Source organism: Henckelia pumila, chromosome 3 (assembly GCF_033568475.1).
Source record: "Henckelia pumila isolate YLH828 chromosome 3, ASM3356847v2, whole genome shotgun sequence".
NCBI classification, from domain to species: domain Eukaryota; kingdom Viridiplantae; phylum Streptophyta; class Magnoliopsida; order Lamiales; family Gesneriaceae; genus Henckelia; species Henckelia pumila.
In genome coordinates, this window is record NC_133122.1 from 18408623 (window position 1) to 18429333 (window position 20711).

A 20711-nucleotide genomic window follows, 5' to 3' on the forward strand; every position below is an offset into this window, starting at 1 on the left:
ACCAACACCTTCTTGGACTAGTCTGTCACACGGGGCTTGCCTATGCGGTTTACCTGACTAACGTAGTTTGCAAGCTATTGCATTAATCCGGGGGTTTACCCAATGCGTAAGTGTGTATTCACCCCCCCCCCTCTTCTACACACACAACCGATCCCCGACATTTTATTTCTCAAAATTTTAATGAATGCATTATTATTATTTTTTTTCCAAAACTCGAAAAAAAATTTATTCATCTAAATGAATAAATCTTAGTTACATTGTAACTATTTTTTAGAACATATGATAACAAATATTATATTAAAATTCGAAGTAAGATACATAATCATAATATCAATTTAATAACATTAAATATACTAAAAATTCACGACAAAATATTTACATTAAAAAATTGAAAAACATTTTTAAAATTTTACGATCACCTAGTCAATCAAATCAATCAGCGCAACATAGTTTGACGCACTAGAACTTCCTAAGAGATCACTCATCCTAGTAATGATATCACCCTTGCAAGCTTAATCCTATAAATTTTATATTTTATTTAATATTTCAGATAACAATGAGAACTATATATAAAGCTATCACAAAAACTCAAAATCATATATAACTGAAATTAAATGAAATGACATAACCAATACAGTTAATTATTTTTTATAACATGTTAAAATATATATTTATATTAAAGTTTTACTTAATATTAGTATAAATAATAACATAAGTCTACCGTTATAAAAAATTCAAGATGACACTATTTTTTAGTAAAAAGTTAGAAACGTAATATTATATATTAACATATAAGGCATCGTTTGACTCGAGTATAAATAGTCCATGTATAACTTATCTTATCCAATCACTCGTTCTTCTCATCATATTATTTATCTATCTATTAATTATTTATTTTACATCTATCAAATCATTAATAATTTATTTTATATCAATCAAATCATTAAATTTAAATTATTATATTACCCCTATAAATAATATTATTCATATTTTATTTATTTTTAAAAGAACAAAATTGTAATTTATTATTATTATATAAAATTTAATCAATCAAATCAAAATCAAATCAAATAACTATAATAATCTATCAATCAAATCAATTACTTTATTAACTATCATTTAAATTTTTTTTATTACATTTTATTATTATTTAGTAAAAAGTTGGAATCGTAAAGAAAATTAAGAAGGTATCTCAAGAGACTTAAAACAGTGTGCATGTTATAAATCATAAAATAATAAGAGATATGAATAGAGAGAATTCATGAGAGAAGAGATAATCATATGAGTCAATACTCAGGTGCAAATTTCATTGAACTCAATCACCCCTATTTATAGGGAAAAATTACAAGATACAAATCTGTACAAATATTATCTTTACATATTTATCTTGATCACATATTAAATAAGATAATCATTTATAATAATAATATATTTATAACACTCCCCCTTAGATGATTATTTGCACAAGCAATCAATTTTTCAAAATCTCCATTTGGCAAGATTGATGTTCGGGAACTTCATCGGGACTCAAATGCTGCCTCGTTAAAACCTTGACAGTAAAACCTCGTGGAAAAATCTGAACGAAGGAAAAAGAGTACAACAACATATGCTTTCTTTGGATGTCTTCCCGACGATAGATGCGCCTCGTTAAAACCTTATCAGGAAAAACTCAATGGGACAAAATCCTAATGAAGGAAAAAGAGTACGACATCTCGTGATACTTGTTAATTGCCTCATTAAAAACCTTGTTATGAAAAACCACGTGGGAAAAATCATAGACAAGAAAAAAAGAGTACAACTTTAATTGTTGCCCCTCTTGCAAGCATCACTTTTAATTATTAACTCTTAATATTTCAATCTTATGCACTTATTTGCCAAAAATTGATTTAGATGCTGATTTTGCCATAGGCATGGTACTTCAAGACCAAATATCTTTTCTTCTTCTTCAAGTTGGCAAAAACAATATTTTGAGCATCGAATCCTTCGATGATGTTTCAATATTTATCACCATCAAATCAGTGCATCCACGATAAGTGCAAATATTTTCTCATAATCCGCTTGAAATACTTTGAGAAACTTTGCTAATATTTGCTCATATTGCCACATATCATTGTTATTGAAAGTTCAACAAGTTGTAGTTCAAAATAATCATCATTTTGCGTAATAGAAAAACACACGAATGATTATATCATTTTGATCCCAAATAATTTGGGAAATCTCATATTTTAATATACTTGTTATTCTTCATGAATAACATAATCCAAATTGGATTCATTAAAAATAATTGATCGTTCACGCTTCTAGCGTTCTTTTTCATTTACTTGCAAGTAATATAAGATATGGTTCTGCAGGACATTAATTTATTTCATAACGACCAACCTCCATTATTCCTTTCACATATCTATTCACACATTTTCTTTAAAGGGGTTCTTCGTCACTAAAGACGATTTAAATTATTCAACTCGAACATAAATGAAGCTAAACGATCTTATACACAAGATCAAATAATGTATTTGAGATTTAAACTTTGAACATCATGTTCACTTTATATTTCATTGGGATCGATCTCAAATATTCTTGTAGCTTCTATTTCCTCCCCTCAATGTTGGAAACATTGTTTTACAAGAATAATAAATGAGAATATCGCGTCATAAAATCTCATTCCTCAAGATATATAATTGATCATAATATTCAATATATTTCCAACATATTTACAATCCCTTCAAGAGATTTATTGTAGTGCATTTCTCGCACAAACATTAACTTTCAGTACATAATCATTTGGCATAATATTTATAATATATCATTCAGATATCCCCAAATATGACGCATTTATTCTCATGGTTTAATAGTTGATTGGAGGCAAAATAAATCAACTAAACCAACATATTTATAATCATAAAATTGATATGTATATCCTCTTTTGATCAAGCTTGTCTTGATTACATATTCTGGAAATTTTTCTCAATACGTATTTTCGCAAACATCATGTTGTGCTTTGTGGACCCACGTTATTTATTCATTCCAGATAAAATGGGGACTTCTATCAATTTGAGCTTTTATGATAGTGATATCAAATTTGATAAGCAAATAAAAATTCATAAAATCTTCTGGATCTTTGATTCAAAAATATCCATATTTATCGATCCAGGAACTTTTGGCTTGTTCATTAACAACTTTTTGCACTATCAATAGTTTTTCAACTATTTATATAATTTGAATGCTCAATTCAATCCATTATGTCAAACTCTGAAAGTATTTGTATCAATGATACTTTTTGAGCTCTTTAGCTCTTCAAGAAATATTGATTTGTAATATACTATTTAAACCAAATCAATATCTACTAGATTCAAAAATCCATATACGTCAATGTTTATCACTATTTTATAATATCAAGCACGTCATTATTTTCATCGTCACTCAAACGATCTTCTAGATCTTTAAAACATCCAATCAATATCCGATGAAACATATGATTTGGGTAGACATCAACGTTCTCCACAAACTTTTATATCTTGCTTGATATATATCAATAAATCTTTTACGTACTTCAGGTACGATAGTGATACGAGATACCGATGTACGTTTAGTACAATCCTTGATTATGACGTATATCTCAATAGTTTGTGCCAAATTCATATATTGCTTCATACGGAATGACATATTCTTCCTTGAAGAATTAAACTACAGTGTATCAACTGTGTTCATTGGCACTATCACATTCACTTAAAATAATGGACCACATTAATCAGACAACTTTCATAATTGTCTTTCCTTGAACAAAATACTATAAATAAGATATTATAATTAAAGAATAAAATATCGGACGTACCTTTTCAAATACCTTTATGCATCAAGTATATTGTTTACCTTCAATAGTAACATTCAATTTATCACGAATATCGTTTTACATTAAATTCATGTTCCTACATGTAAGATAATAACGTGTGATAAAAATACTCTATCATTCATTTAAAAAATGATAGCTTAATCAAATGATTGAAAAAATTCAAAATTTATATCCACAATCAAAATTGAGGAATTTAAAATCCATAATCAAAATTTTACGGAATAAAGATGTAACAACCCAATATATCCTTAAAATATAAAATTTCTCAAATCAAAAATTTTATCACCAAATTGCATAATCAATATCTCATGCAATATATTGACTAATAGATTCACAAAATATGTAGTTCTTATTTTATATCATCAAAATAATTTATGTGAATCAAAACACATGCTAGAGTTTTTCAAAATTTAGTTTAAACATAATTTGTCAAAAATAAATTAGTTCAATAAATAAATAAAATGGCTTGAAGTTAGTCATATATTAACCCATTAATATCATAATGCATAGGCTACCATCAATCTATCGTCGTCGTTGCCCAATATAGATGATGATCCAATTCATTGGGTTTAACGTTTATTTTTGTTTTTTGATTGATAGTGTTGCGATCTTACTACCGCACATTCATAATCGTCAATCAATAGCTTATGCAGTTCATCATTGAACATCAAGTCGCTATTCATAAAAATAGTGACAAATAATATATCATGCTTCTTCTAGAGCATTAAAAACAAATATATGATTTGAATCGATATCAAGTCAATATCTTTTGATATATATATTACATATATATTTAATAATCTTTTCTTATGGATATTGAAAATTTTAGATCATATATCGATATTCTTTGAGAAATTATATTAAATTTCTCAATTAATAAGATCTCAACAACCAAAAGGGCATTACATTATATTCTTCGAGAATATTTCCAAATTTTGGATCTTATATTAATATTCTTCAAGAATATTATCAAATCTTGTATCTTTTTATCAATATTTCAATATTGATATATTATGACATGAGAACAATTTCTTCAATGATATTTATAGATATTTGATATCATATCAGATATCAATCATAATTTCTTCACTTTCTCAATATACGAAATCATATATCTCATCTTTATCATGAATCTATTCAGATTCTTAATATATTATATTATAACTAGGAATCTCTTTAGATTCTCAATATATTTGATCTTATGTCAGATCTTAATTTTGAATATCTCAATATTCAATATATTATATCATGAATTCATGAATATCTTTTCAAATATCAAAATTGTAATCATGAATCTCTCAATATTCTCAATTCATTATATCATGATCATGAATTTCTTCAAATTTTCAATATAAAATTATGTTGTGCTACTTTATAGCCATCAACATATTCATGATATTTCATGGGCACCGATATATCAATTATTTCATTGTACTACTTCTAGAGAACCAATGAACATCTCTCATAAAATTGATTGTGCTATTCCAATAGCATCAATAAAATGAGAATTATTTTCATTCTCAGTTGGTTACAACATCGTGCTGATAACGTGTTATAAATCATAAAAAAATAAGAGAGATGAATAGAGAAAATTCATGAGAGAAGAGATAATCATATGAGTCAATACTCAGGTGCAAATTTCATTGAACTCAATCACCCCTATTTATAGGGAAAAATTACAAGATACAAATCTGTACAAATATTATCTTTACATATTTATCTTGATCACATATTAAATAAGATAATCATCTATAATAATAATATATTTATAACAGTGCACAATTTGTATAGACAGCTTTACTTAATTGATGGTAATTTAATGTACATGGTTTACGGCTGTCTTATTTAAATTGATGATAATTTATTGTCCAATAATTACAACTATTATTTTCTTTTTTAACTAATAATTAATTTGGCCTAGAACTTTCCATATTTGAGAAAAACTGTGTTTTTATAATAAGAGATGAAAATATTTGTATTGCATCATTAATTTGAAATTAAATAATTTTTTTATTCTTATTTAGATGTTCAAAAACTAAATAATATAGAGGAACTGTTTGCTAAAGACAAAGACATGCCAAGCATTATTTCACAGGCCTATATATAAACTTATTTTATTTGATAATTCACTTGTCATCAATCACTAGCTTTTCACCTAATTTTAGTTTGTATAAATTTCTAACCAAATATTTATAGACAGTGGTAGTGTGAGAGAGTTTATATGACACTATATAAAAAATTAATTACAACTTAATTATATCCAACAATGATAGCTAAAATTTGATCACATGAATTTTGCGATTTACACCAACAAACTCATCACAAGTGAATTGCATATATAAGCATAACATATATAAAAAGAAAAGGTAATTAAATTCAAATTTCTTTGAACCAATCATGATCGAGAGCTTCAGCGGCCGTGATTCTGCTTTGAGGATCGTAAGTCAAAAACCTTTTCAGCAGATGAAGTCCCTTGGGTGAAATAATCAAACAAAATCTATCAAACAATTCGTTCTTGGTCAGTGCCTTGGTTATTTTCCGCAGCTGTTCATTCTCCGAATTCCCTTGTAAAACCACTTGGTTCAGCAACATTTCTCCCATAATACACCCCACAGACCACATATCCACCGCGCAAGAATACACCGTCGCCTCAGTAGTCAGCAGCTCGGGGGCCATATACCACAAAGTTCCCACATGATGAGAATGGCTATCAAACTCTCTTTCGAACCGTTTCGACAACCCGAAATCGCATATTTTCAGCTCCCCGTTGCCACTCAGAAGGATGTTGGAGGGCTTCAAATCTCTGTGCATGATCCCGTTTCGGTGAAGAAAGGAGACCCCCTCTAGCAACTGTCTCATCAAGTACTTGACTTCCCAATATTCCATGAATTTACCCTCTGTACTAATTCCGTCCATGAACCCTCTGAGGTCGTTTTCGACGTATTCCATCACCACGTAAACATCCTTGTATTCATCCACCACCACTTGCTTGAACTCAACAAACCACGGCCGACCGACGAGAGATTGTAGAATGTCGATTTCTCTCAACGATGATCTTGAGAATCCGTGGACTTGTTTCTTCATCGCCACGATTTTGCCGGTTTTCTTCTCCCGGGCTAGGTAAACTCTGCCGTAGCTTCCTCGACCGATCTCCTGCAAAAGTTCGTACTCATCTGCTCTCCCGAATTCGATCCCTCCCTTGGATTCATATGCGATTTTTGGCTTGGGGAAGTGCATTTGATAATCTATGGTGATTAACGGTGTTTTTGGCTTGGGGAAGTGCATTTGATAATCCACGGTCACCATGGTAAATTATATGATGAAACAATATTGAATATAGCTTGGGAATTTGTCCACACTTTTTTTGTTTTAGAATGAAAGAACTATTTATAGATTTTAAAACACATAAAGGAAATCCTAGCTAGAAGATGACTCCTAAATCTAATATAACTACCAAATTTGTTATTGGATTAATCTTGAAGATAAGAAGGGACATTTTCGTCTAAAAGGTTGCAAAAATTATATAAAATATCACTCCGCATCACAAGTTAGATTCTAGTAATCAATAAAACTTGGGTAAATTATCTTGTTGCACAAGTTGCCCTGCGATTGCAAAACCTAGAAATTAGTATAAAAATATGGATGAGCGTGTAGTAATAAAATATCAACAAATCCCTTAAAAATAATAATAATAATAAAATATAGACAAATAATTTATTTATAATAAAACTATTCAATTATGTTTAATAAATAAATAATTATATACATTTATATTTATCTCAAAAATAAAAATACAAATAATTAAATAAAATATATATTCTCACAATATATTTCTAATAATGTTATAGATATATTTAATTTTAAATGAATTATTATATAAAAAATATTTATGTCATTTGAGATAACGTTGAAATGAAAATACCAATATTTTGTCATTAAATCGAATTCTATACCAATGCATTCGATATTTTGGTTAAATGAAACTGTTATCATTAAAAAAATAGAAAAAAAGATATCTAAAAATTCATATATTATTTTTTTCTCAAAATTTTAATGAATGCATTATTAATTTTTTTTTCCAAAACTCAAAAAATTTGTTATTCATCTAAATGAATATACCTTGGTTAAAATTTGTAACTATTTTTTAGAACATATGTTAACAATATTATATTAAAATTCGAAGTAAGATACATATTGTGGGGACCCGAGTTCTAATCTCTAACTTCAATACACTAAACCAAATAATCATAATTAATAGCCAAGCATCAAAGACTAAATAAAATAAAAAAATTTTCTTTTTTTAAAAGTGGAGCACCTCGCTCGATCGGTGAAAAGAAACCGATCGAGCGAGCCCTGAAGCTCAACTTCTCGGGTTGGGAATATTTTGGCCTCGCTCGATCGGTCAATCTTCACCGATCGAGCGAGCCAAATTTGCTCACTTCTCTGCCTCAGAAATGAAGGCCTCGCTCGATCGGTCAATCTTCACCGATCGAGCGGGCTCATTGTGCAGAAAATAAACAGAAGATCTGTTGCTGTAAAAAACAAGTCCCTTCAATTCTTTTCCATCTAGTATCACCTCATGCATAATCTATACATACTCATAGGCTAACATGCTTTCTAACATGATATAGTTGAAGAAGAACAAGATCACCATATACTAAAATATAATCTCATGCTAGAATCACATATCATACAAGAATCATTGTTATACAAGAAGGATTAGGCTACAACATGTTGTCTTAAGGATTTACATACATCATCTCAAATCCTATGAACATCAACAAGACTACAACTTAATAACCAACAAGTCTTGATAAGAGTAGCTACAACATGATCATTTTCTTGCAGCTAACATATATACTTGACAACTAAACTCGGATCACCACTCTATTCTCTCATTCCTTGTTCTTCAAGCTCGCTTCTGCCCTGTTCCACTCCCGCCTATTGCCATGACACATACAACATAACAATAGCCGGATAACTCCGGTGAAAAATATATTTCCTAGTAAAAGCAACTAACATGCAAATCATGTCATATATATCAAACTCAGGATATAATTAAAAGACAATGCATGTTTTAAAAACAAATACTTTCGAATCATTTCTCATTTCGTCCATTGGGATCCCGAGAAGAAAATATCATAGCTAAACCACCGATACTCCCAATCGAGGTGGGGCTACTTATTCTACTTCTCTAGACTTTGAAGCCACCATACATGCAAATTGGATGCTAGGCTAACTCAACCACCTAGGCCATACACATATAGTTCCTCAAATCGTCTATTCGAACGTTTCAGTTCATTTTAAAATCAAAGAACAAGTCTCACAAGATGAATGCAACATATACATCGATATAACATTCATTGACCTCAAGGACTCATTCAACAATTCATAAAAAAACACATAAAAGCAAACAAGCAAATAAGTATGTGATTTAAGGGAACTCGATACAAACCATCTCGAGTTATAGTCTCATTCAAATAATAGTCCACTTTTACCTTTCGATTGTGATGTTTAAGAACAACTTCAAGATATCCAAATCTGAATAATAACACCATCATCTAGTTTAAAAATCTGCTCAAGCTACAGCCCAACTTCAAAGCAAAATGCTACCAACCTTGTGCTTTCTTCTATCGGTTTCGAAGTCGGACTTCTCGAATTGACGTCCCCTATTTATAATCTAAAATCACAGCATATGTACCATGGAAATATCAGCTTTAGCTCATGTCAATGGCATCTCAAACATAAGCAAGCAAAACAGCTTCAATTCACAAGTTTGACGGAGTAAAGGAAAAAATTCGGCAACCGAAACTCAACTATATCAAAGCTCACAAATATAAACAACATATATCAGCTGCATATCAACTCAAACCCATCATATCAGCAAGCATATGATTCGAATATTGACTGGGAAATCATAAGAAACTGATCCAACATCCATTCTTCAACCCAACTTCAATATAACAAAGTATAGAAGTTCAACAACATCATTTCATAATCACATCTGATCTCTGCCATTTTCGAACTATTAAACCATGAAGAATCAAAAGAAAACTTACATCAATTCGAAGGTATCGTTTCAAGGAGTCCGGAATACTTTTCGAAATCGAATTCGGATAACCGAAACTCAAGATATTGCAATTTAAAGATGAAAAATGAAACATGGAATTCTTGACTCTTCTCCCTCGGTTCTTCCTTCTGAATTTCTGATGAAATATGATGGTATACACGTGAAGACTTAGAATCAAAACAAGTGTCCACCAAAATTTCCACTATTTGCACTTTGGCCCCTCAAGTCTTCAATAAATGCAACTCAGTCCTCAAATTTTCAATTCATTCAATTTCAATCCTAATCAATTTAAGAATATTAGAATTTAAATCAAAACTCCAAATATTCTCAAATTAAATATTCTCGGATTAAAATTAAATAATTCCGGGCGTTACAATTCTCCCCCACTAAGACACGATTTCGTCCTCGAAATCTCAAGTACTAACAGCACATAAGATATATCAGATAACATAAAACTAAAGGAGAACTCACATCATTGAAACATCTCTGGAAATCGTTGCCTCATGTCTGATTTCGTCTCCCAAGTTGCTTCTTCAATACCATGACGACTCCACTGAACTTTCACAAGCGGAATAGTCTTTGTTTGAAGTTGCTTGTCCTTATGATCAAGAATCTGAATTGGCTTCTCAAAATAACTCAAGGTTTTGTCGAGTTCAGCTTCATCAGACTGAAGCACGTGAGATTCATCAATAAGATATTTCCGAAGCATCGATACATGAAAGACATCATGTATTCCAGATAAAGCCGGAGGTAGAGCTAATCGGTAGGCAAGATTGCCTATTTTCTCAAGAACTTCATACGGACCGATATAATGTGGAGACAACTTCCCTCGCTTGCCAAATCGTACAGTGCCTCTGAACGGAGAAATCTTCAGAAACACCCTATCCCCCTGTTCAAAAGACAAAGGTCGACGTCGAACATTAGCATATTTGGCTTGTCTGTCCCGAGATGTCTTCATTCTTCTCTGAATAAGCTTCACCTGTTCAGTCATATCTCTAATCATATCAGGCCCAATATCAGGTACCTCTGAAATATCATCCCAGAAAAGAGGTGATCGACACCTTCTACCATACAAAGCTTCAAATGGAGCCATTTCAATACTCGATTGATAACTGTTGTTGTACGAAAATTCACAAAGAGGTAATGAATCTTGCCAACTCGTGCCAAAATTAAGCACTATAGCTCTCAACATGTCTTCCAATGTCTGAATGGTACGCTCAGACTGTCCGTCTGTCTGTGGATGATAGGCTGTGCTCAAGTGTAACTGAGTACCCAAAGCACTCTGTAAACTGTGCCAGAAGTGAGATGTAAATCGAGGATCACGATCTGATACAATAGACTTCGGCACTCCATGTAATCTGACGACTTCTCGAACATAAATCTCTGTCATCTGGTCATGTCTATACGTCATACGATAAGGAATAAAACACGTTGATTTCGTCAATCTATCGATAATCACCCATATAGCATCGCAACCTCTGGAAGATCGAGGTAACTTCGTCACAAAATCCATGGAAATATGATCCCATTTCAATTCCGGCATTGATAAACTCTGTAACAAACCAGACAGTTTCTTACTTTCAGCCTTCACCTGTTGGAAATTAAGACATCGAGACACAAAATCAGTGATATCAGACTTCATTGGTTTCCACCAATATCGAGTCTTCAAATCGTTGTACATCTTCCTCCCACCAGGATGAATACTATAACGACTACAATGCGTCTCTTTCAGTAGTTGTTGTCGCACATCAGAAATATCAGGCACTACAAGGCGATTGTTTACATACAAAATATCATCTCGAACCTGGTATTCAGATACATGCCCTGATCGGACTTTCTCAATCGAATTCTGCACATTCTGATCAAGTTTCTGAGCTTCTTTAATTCGCAACAGTAACGCTGGTTCAACTTGAATTTGATAAAGTCGAAGAGGCGGACAATTCGTGTCAAATACTAATCCAGAAAGGCAACATTCTTCAATCAAATGGGATATACCAATCGTCGATAAAGACAAAGAACATACCTTTCGACTCAGTGCATCAGCAGCTGCATTCGATTTTCCCGGATAGTATCTAATCTCACAATCAAAATCTTTAAGCAAATCAAGTCATCTCCACTGTCTCATATTCAGTTCTGAGTGTGAAAACAAATATTTCAGACTCTTGTGATCAGAATAAATCTCAAACTGTTCCCCGTACAAATAATGTCGCCAAATATTTAAAGCAAATACGATGGCTGCCAATTCAAGGTCATGAATCGGGTATCTGGTTTCGTGAGGCTTCAACTGTCTCGAGGTATAAGCAATCACATGCCCTCGCTGCATCAATACACATCCCAAGCCTCGATGAGATGTATCACAATAAACAGTGAAACCACCAGTACCTGAAGGAATCGTCAAGACTGGTGCACTGGTCAATCGCTTCTTCAACTCAAGAAAACTGGATTCACAGGCTTCAGACCAGATAAATGGAGCATTCTTCTGAGTTAAATGAGTAATCGGCTTCGCAATACTAGGAAAATCTTTAATAAAACGGCGATAATACCCAGCCAAACCCATGAAACTACGAATTTCAGGAACAGATGTGGGTCTTGACCAACTGATTACTGCCTCAACTTTACTTGGATCAACAGATATATCATCTCCGGATATGATATGTCCAAGAAAAACAACCTGTTTCAGCCAAAACTCACATTTCGACAGTTTAGCATACAGTTTCTCAGATCTCAGAGTCTTCAACACAGTTCTCAAATGCTCAGAATGATCAATCAAATTTTTCGAATATATCAGAATATCATCAATAAATATAATAACGAAATCATCGAGATATTTCTGAAACACACGGTTCATCAAAGCCATAAACACAGCTGGAGCATTCGTCAGACCAAACGGCATAACTATAAACTCATAGTGGCCATACCTGATTCTGAAAGCAGTTTTCGGAATATTAGAATCTCTTACTCTCAACTGATGATAGCCAGATCTCAGATCGATCTTGGAATACACAGCAGAACCCTGCAACTGATCGAATAAATCATCAATACGAGGCAAAGGGTATTTGTTCTTTACCGTTGCCTTGTTTAGTTGCCGGTAGTCGATACAAAGTCTCATGGAACCGTCTTTCTTTCTGACAAATAATACTGAAGCTCCCCAAGGTGAAACACTAGGTCGAATGTATCCCTTGGCCAGTAAATCTTCCAACTGATCTTTCAACTCTTTCAATTCTACTGGTTCCATTCGATAAGGTTCTTTAGAAATCGGTGCAGTACTTGGCATCAGTTCTATATTGAAGTCAATCTCATGATACGGAGGTAATCCAGGAATGTCATCCGGAAAGACGTCCGCAAATTCACTAACCACTGGCAAATCTGCCAGGTTCGGGCTAGTTTTCAGAACATCAACTGTATAAACAATAAATCCCTCTGCTTCTTTCTGCAAAAGTCGAGTCATAGATAATACTGAAATCAGAGGAATCTTAGCACGAGAACCCTTACCATAAAATTTCCATTCTCCAGTCATCTCGGGTCTAAATCTCACTACCTTCTGGAAATAGTCTACGATAGCTCTGTACTTGTTTAGCATATCAATCCTAATTATGCAGTCAAAATCAGACAAACCAAGCACAAAACAATCTAGGTCTATCTTGTTACCGTCATACTGTAGCACACAATTCTTAACTATCTGTATAGCAATAAGACTTCTCCCCAAAGGTGAAGAAACAGATACTACAACAGGTAATGATTCAACAGGAAAAGCATGTAATGATGCAAATCGTGCAGAGATAAACGTATGGGATGCACCTGTATCTATCAATACATATGCAGGATAACCACAAATAAAACAGTTACCTGCAATCACATCATCCGGTGCTCCCTGTGCCTGTTCCTCCGTCAGTGCAAAGACATGAGCTTGTTGTCTCGGGGGTTGACTACCTGCCTGACTCCCTCCTGGCCTTGGCTGTTGCTGTGGATGGGATGGTTGAAAGGAATGGACAGAAGAGGCTTGCCTCGCAGGTTGAGCCACTGATCGGGATGACTCTGCACCTCGTGATTTTCCAGAACCTCTCTGAGGACACATCCTCGCAAAATGGCCAGGCTGATGGCATATATGGCAACTCCCAAATACACCTCGGCACTGATCCGTCGTATGACTTCCACCACAACTATTACAAACCACTCCAGACTTCGGTTTCGAACCACTTGAACTCGATGAACTGCTCCCTGATCTCTTAAACTATTTTTCCTCGAGCTTGCCAAAACTTCTTTTTACCACTGCTGCTACCACCAATTTCAAATCGAGAAGATTGTTGTGAGATTGGAGCTGGAGGTTGTGACTGTCTCGGAGGCTGAGCGATATACGAAGCTCCTCGCTGCTGTATCAAACCAGCTTCCGCTCCCTTAGCATTGTTCAAACCCTCAGCAAAAGTATTCGGTCGCTTTGTGTTTACTAGAGTAAAGACCTCCGGAGTCAGTCCATTAATGAACTGATCAGCCATTGCCTCGTCACTATCGACAACATGTGTAGCGAAGCGCAGTAAGGTAGAAAACTTGGCAGCATATTCTTCAATATTTAAGTTTCCCTGCTTCAGATTGGCAAATTCAGCACCCTTGTCCTTGCGGTAAGACACCGGGAAGAAGAGTTGGTAAAACTCAGTTTTGAAGACTGTCCAGGTGAGTACAGTTCCTCTACGCTCCAAGGCTTTCTTGGTAGTGAACCACCAACTCTTTGCAACCTCATGCAGTTGGTGCCCTATCAACCGAATTCTCCGCTCATCTCCATAATCAAGTGAGTCGAATAACATTTCCATATCATCAAGCCAGCCCTCACATTCAACTGCATTCTCAGTACCCTTTAACGTCGGCGGTTTGTAAGATTGAAAGCGTTTGAGCAAAGTTTCCATTGGAGTCGCTGTCATATCTGTCATATCTCGAGAAGTACTTCCCTGTTCATTACTTGGAATCGCAGCTTGAGGCACAGTCGGTGTTACTACTGTCTGTTCTGGCAGAGGAGTATGAACTGTCTGCTCTGGTATAAGAGTAGGAACCTGTGGTCTAAGAGGAGGTCATCCTGGTCGTCGAGACATATCTAATTATCAAAATGGTTAGGATACCATAATCATCAAATCTATCTCAGTCCTCCTCCGATCATCTTACCTCTGATCAAGACTCGGTTCTGATTTAATCGTAAATAAATAATCGAAGTACTCATACAAGACATGCTTCCAATCAATTCATATAATCAGGTAGCATGACATTAATAACAGAACACATGCTCTAATCGCGTCAGATAATCCAAGAAGCATGTGTCTTAACCAATCGTAACAACATACTTTCAACTAAAATTACCAAAATCAAATAATTAAGTACTTGAAAGTAAAGCATGCTAGCACTTAGAATATGTAACTCAATCATGTAAATTACTCAAATAAATAAATCATATCATGCTAACATACACAAGCAAGGAAGATAACTCGATCTACCTCACTCGCTATCTACCTCAGTCCAGAATTTTCTCGCTTTGATACCACCTGTTGTGGGGACCCGAGTTCTAATCTCTAACTTCAATACACTAAACCAAATAATCATAATTAATAGCCAAGCATCAAATACTAAATAAAATAAAAAAAAATTTTAAAAGTGGAGCACCTCGCTCGATCGGTGAAAAGCAACCGATCGAGCGAGCCCTGAAGCTCAACTTCTCGGGTTGGGAATATTTTGGCCTCGCTCGATCGGTCAATCTTCACCGATCGAGCGAGCCAAATTTGCTCACTTCTCTGCCTCAGAAATGAAGGCCTCGCTCGATCGGTCAATCTTCACCGATCGAGCGGGCTCATTGTGCAGAAAATAAACAGAAGATCTGTTGCTGTAAAAAACGAGTCCCTTCAATTCTTTTCCATCTAGTATCACCTCATGCATAATCTATACATACTCATAGGCTAACATGCTTTCTAACATGATATAGTTGAAGAAGAACAAGATCACCATATACTAAAATATAATCTCATGCTAGAATCACATATCATACAAGAATCATTGTTATACAAGAAGGATTAGGCTACAACATGTTGTCTTAAGGATTTACATACATCATCTCAAATCCTATGAACATCAACAAGACTACAACTTAATAACCAACAAGTCTTGATAAGAGTAGCTACAACATGATCATTTTCTTGCAGCTAACATATATACTTGACAACTAAACTCGGATCACCACTCTATTCTCTCATTCCTTGTTCTTCAAGCTCGCTTCTGCCCTGTTCCACTCCCGCCTATTGCCATGACACATACAACACAACAATAGCCGGATAACTCCGGTGAAAAATATATTTCCTAGTAAAAGCAACTAGCATGCAAATCATGTCATATATATCAAACTCAGGATATAATTAAAAGACAATGCATGTTTTAAAAACAAATACTTTCGAATCATTTCTCATTTCGTCCATTGGGATCCCGAGAAGAAAATATCATAGCTAAACCACCGACACTCCCAATCGAGGTGGGGCTACTTATTCTACTTCTCTAGACTTTGAAGCCACCATACATGCAAATCGGACGCTAGGCTAACTCAACCACCTAGGCCATACACATATAGTTCCTCAAATCGTCTATTCGAACGTTTCCGTTTATTTTAAAATCAAAGAACAAGTCTCACAAGATGAATGCAACATATACATCGATATAACATTCATTGACCTCAAGGACTCATTCAACAATTCATAAAAAAAACACATAAAAGCAAACAAGAAAATAAGTATATGATTTAAGGGAACTCGATACAAACCATCTCGAGTTATAGTCCCATTCAAATAATAGTCCACTTTTACCTTTCGATTGTGATGTTTAAGAACAACTTCAAGCTATCCAAATCTGAACAATAACACCATACATCGTAAAGTGAGAAACACAAAGAACCAAAAAAACAATTTTTCCATATATATCATGAAGATAAGATAAATGGGAGAGAAGATTATTATCTAAAAATGTACAACCAAATTTGTACAACAATTTTTACACCACAAAAAATTCAATACAAAATTTTAATTTATCAAATCTCACGATACATTGAATTCAAAATCTCACGATATCATATCAAAATCTCACGAAATAATAGCAAAATATCACGACATAATTGTTGTAAATATTGTTGTACGATATATTGGTTGTACCTCTAGCATTATTCTATAAATTATTTGAAAATATTCATTTTATTATCTATATTATATTATACTTACTATATAATAATACATTTATAACTTCTTAGAATAATCATCATAGTCAAATTAATGGATAGACAAAAATATCTCTTATTACTTATATATAGCATTTTTCAATTTAAAATTTTTATTTATTTTTAGATGTACTTATGCATGCAACAGAACTTTTGCCTGTGATACAGATAAATATTCAATATTTATCAATCATATTTATAGTAATTCTAGGATTTTAAATCAAGGGCAACTTGTGCTAAAGTATATATACGACGTTTGCTTGATTACCTCTTTTTGGGAGGGTGATTCTTTTAAGGGAAAAAATTGAGTTTTATATTATTTTTTAGTTAAAGAATTTTTTTTATTGCGTCTTTTACGCAATAATATAATATTTCAATTTCAAAAACTAAATAAATTAAAATGATTGGCATATTCTTGAAAATGTTGCACCATAATATAAATACAGTACACATATCAATTGGTCTTTGTGTTTTAATGATGTCGTTCTAATTGTATTTTGAATTATGTGTTCTAATTTGCATGTGTGTTTTCATCATGTATTTCAATTACGTACTTCTAGATTGATTATGTATTTCAGTTTGTATTTGTATTTTAATTTTCAACTAGTAGTATTCTTTTATGTATTCGAATTTGATATTTGTAGTCCAATTTATATTTGTAGTTTAATTATTTGCACTTGTACTACAAAATAAATTAATTATAAAATAATTATTTAATAATTATTTAAATGTTAAAAATTAAATAAAATTAAATTAAAAATATTTATTTATTTATTATATTAAATGATTATATTTTTTTCCCTAATATTTAGTTATTAAAATAATACCAAAAATATTTAATTAATATTTAAATATTTAAAAAAACAAATAAAAGGTAATTAAAAAAATTAAAAAAAATAAAATGAATGCACCAAATTTGGCGCAGGCCTTTGGGGCGCCAAAATGGCGCAGAATTTGGCGCCCCCGTTGGAGCATTTTCCATGCGCTAAAATGGTGCTTTTAGCGCAGGGTTGGAGATGGCCTAAGAGTACTCAATGATTCAGTTTGGTTTTCACCATTTAAATTTTTGAATTTTGATATTAAAAATATATAATTTACAAATAAAACCATAATTTACTATTCTTAAAAGCTGTATCATTTATTTATTAATACATCTTATTTAAATGAAGTATATATTAACGTTCGTTTTAATTCATTATATATGCATGGCCAGTAACATGTCACCACCACCCCAACCCTAATCCAATGTTGTAATTAATCAACATATACATATATATATCTGAGATTCCATTATCTCCAATTATTTTGCAAATTAAGTTTCTCCAGTTCATTCACTCCAACGAACCAGTTGCATATATCTAACTACAAAGACAACTTGAACATGGAGCCATATGTTATAAAAAATAAAAACTAATTTCAGAAACTAATTTTGATGATCCACACATATACACAAGGTAAGTAATAATCGAGTCTAATAGAATGGAATGATGTCATTAATTTTAGATAAATCTAGTTCAATATTATCAGCTAAACATCATAACATGAACTTGTAATTTCAATCTTCTACCTGACTAACCCATATATATAGAGTTACATAATATAAAAATTAAAAAAAAAACTCTAAAATCTTTATCTGAACCATTCATGATTGAGAGCTTGATCTGCCGTTATTCTACTATGGGGATCCAAATCTAACATACTTTTAAGTAGATGAATCCCCTCTTCAGAAACCAACAAAAACTTGTCTTCATCCACGTGCTTTGTTAATATCATCTGCAGTTGTTCCTCCTCCGACGTCCCTTTGAAAAGCACTTGGTCCAGCAACATCTCTCCCATAATACACCCAACGGACCACATATCCACGGCACACGAATATCTCTCCACTCCATGATCGAGCAGTTCCGGGGCTTTGTACCACAGAGAGCCTACCCGACGAGAATGGCTACCAAACTTTGTTTCGAAACGTTTGGACAATCCGAAGTCGCATATTTTCAATCCCCAATTGTCGTTCACAAGGATGTTGGAGGGCTTCAAATCTCTGTGCATGATCCCATTTCGGTGAAGAAAGGAGACCCCTTCTAGCAACTGTCTCATCAAGCACCTGACTTCGTCTTCCGCGAAAGCCCACGCCATTCCATCCATATACCGTTTGAGGTCGTTTTCGACGAACTCCATCACCACGTACACATGATCATCGTCGTCCTTGCGTTCATCCACCACAACTTGTTTGAACTCGACGAACCACGGCCGACCGACGAGAGATTGTAGAATGTCGATTTCTCTCAACGATGATAATCCGTGGACTTGTTTCTTCATCGCCACGATTTCGCCGGTTTTCTTCTCCCGGGCTAGGTAAACCGTGCCGTAAGTTCCCTTGCCGATCGCAGTGAACGGCGCTTCATACTCGTCTGCTCTCCCATATTCACCCAGGATCTTGAACTTCTTGGAACTCGATTTATTGATCGCTGGCGCGTTAATCACTCGTCTCTTAGCTTCATCGTCGATTTTCAGCATCGCAAAATGCATCTGACTATAAAAGAGATGCTCCGTCTCCATGGTAGATTAGTAATCAAAATATGATGAGAAGAATAGACTTCGTTTGTTTGTTTTTTTTGTAAGTAGAATGAATTCTTAATTCTCTACCGTATTTATAGATTTTATTATTAAAACGTATTCCTACTAGAAGTCAAACTCCTATATAAGTTAGTAATTTATATATATATCATGAAGATAAGATAGATAAGATAAATGGGATAGAAGATTACCTACAACTCTAATAAAAGAGCGGTTGCATATCAAATATAGAATTTTGATCACACGCATCTAGAGTGCGGGGATCCACGTATACCAATTTACCCATACACAAAACATTTTAGATTGTCTTGAAATTTTCACGGTAGGATCATCTCGAAAATAAAAATTCAACCATATATCATATGATATAAATTTAAATCTCGATTGTCGGGAGTGTGAAGATGGTCAAAAATTGTATATTTCATCTAATTTCTGATCATCTTCAAATCTCCGACCATCGAGATTGAAATTTATATCATATGATACATCGTTGGATTCGTATTTTCGAGACGACCCTACCGTGAAACTTTCAAGACAATCAAAATTGTTTTGGGCACAGATGCACGTGGATCCCAGCACCCTAGGCCCTAGGGTGCGTGGGATCAAAACTGATCTAATATAAATTATTTGAAAATATCATTTTATTTTCTATATTATATTATACTTACTATACGATAATACATTAACTTCTTAGAATAGACATCATAGTCAAATTAATGGATAGACAAAAACACCTCTTACTACTTATATCTATCATTTTTCAATTGCACGAAGTTTGCTTGATTACCTCTTCTTGGGAGGGTGATTCTTTTAAGGGAAAAAAAATTGAGTTTTATATTATTTTTTAGTTAAAGAAATTTTTTTTACTGCGTCTTTTACACAATAATATAATATTTCTATTTCAAAACTAAATAAATTAATGTGCGTACGCAGCGGACTGGTTTGCAGCTAACACCACAAACTTGCCAAGAATTATTTCACGTCTA

General features: G+C 33.3%; 1 protein-coding gene across 1 annotated transcript; it reads right to left on the bottom strand.

The window, feature by feature from the left end:
• Window positions 1-6226: 6226 nt before the first annotated feature.
• LOC140888177 (cyclin-dependent kinase G-1-like) lies at window positions 6227-7156 on the bottom strand. Its single transcript, XM_073295864.1, has one exon. It carries the CDS (start codon window positions 7154-7156, stop codon window positions 6227-6229), a length of 930 nt encoding a protein of 309 aa, XP_073151965.1.
• Between the last annotated feature and the right edge of the window lie 13555 nt (window positions 7157-20711).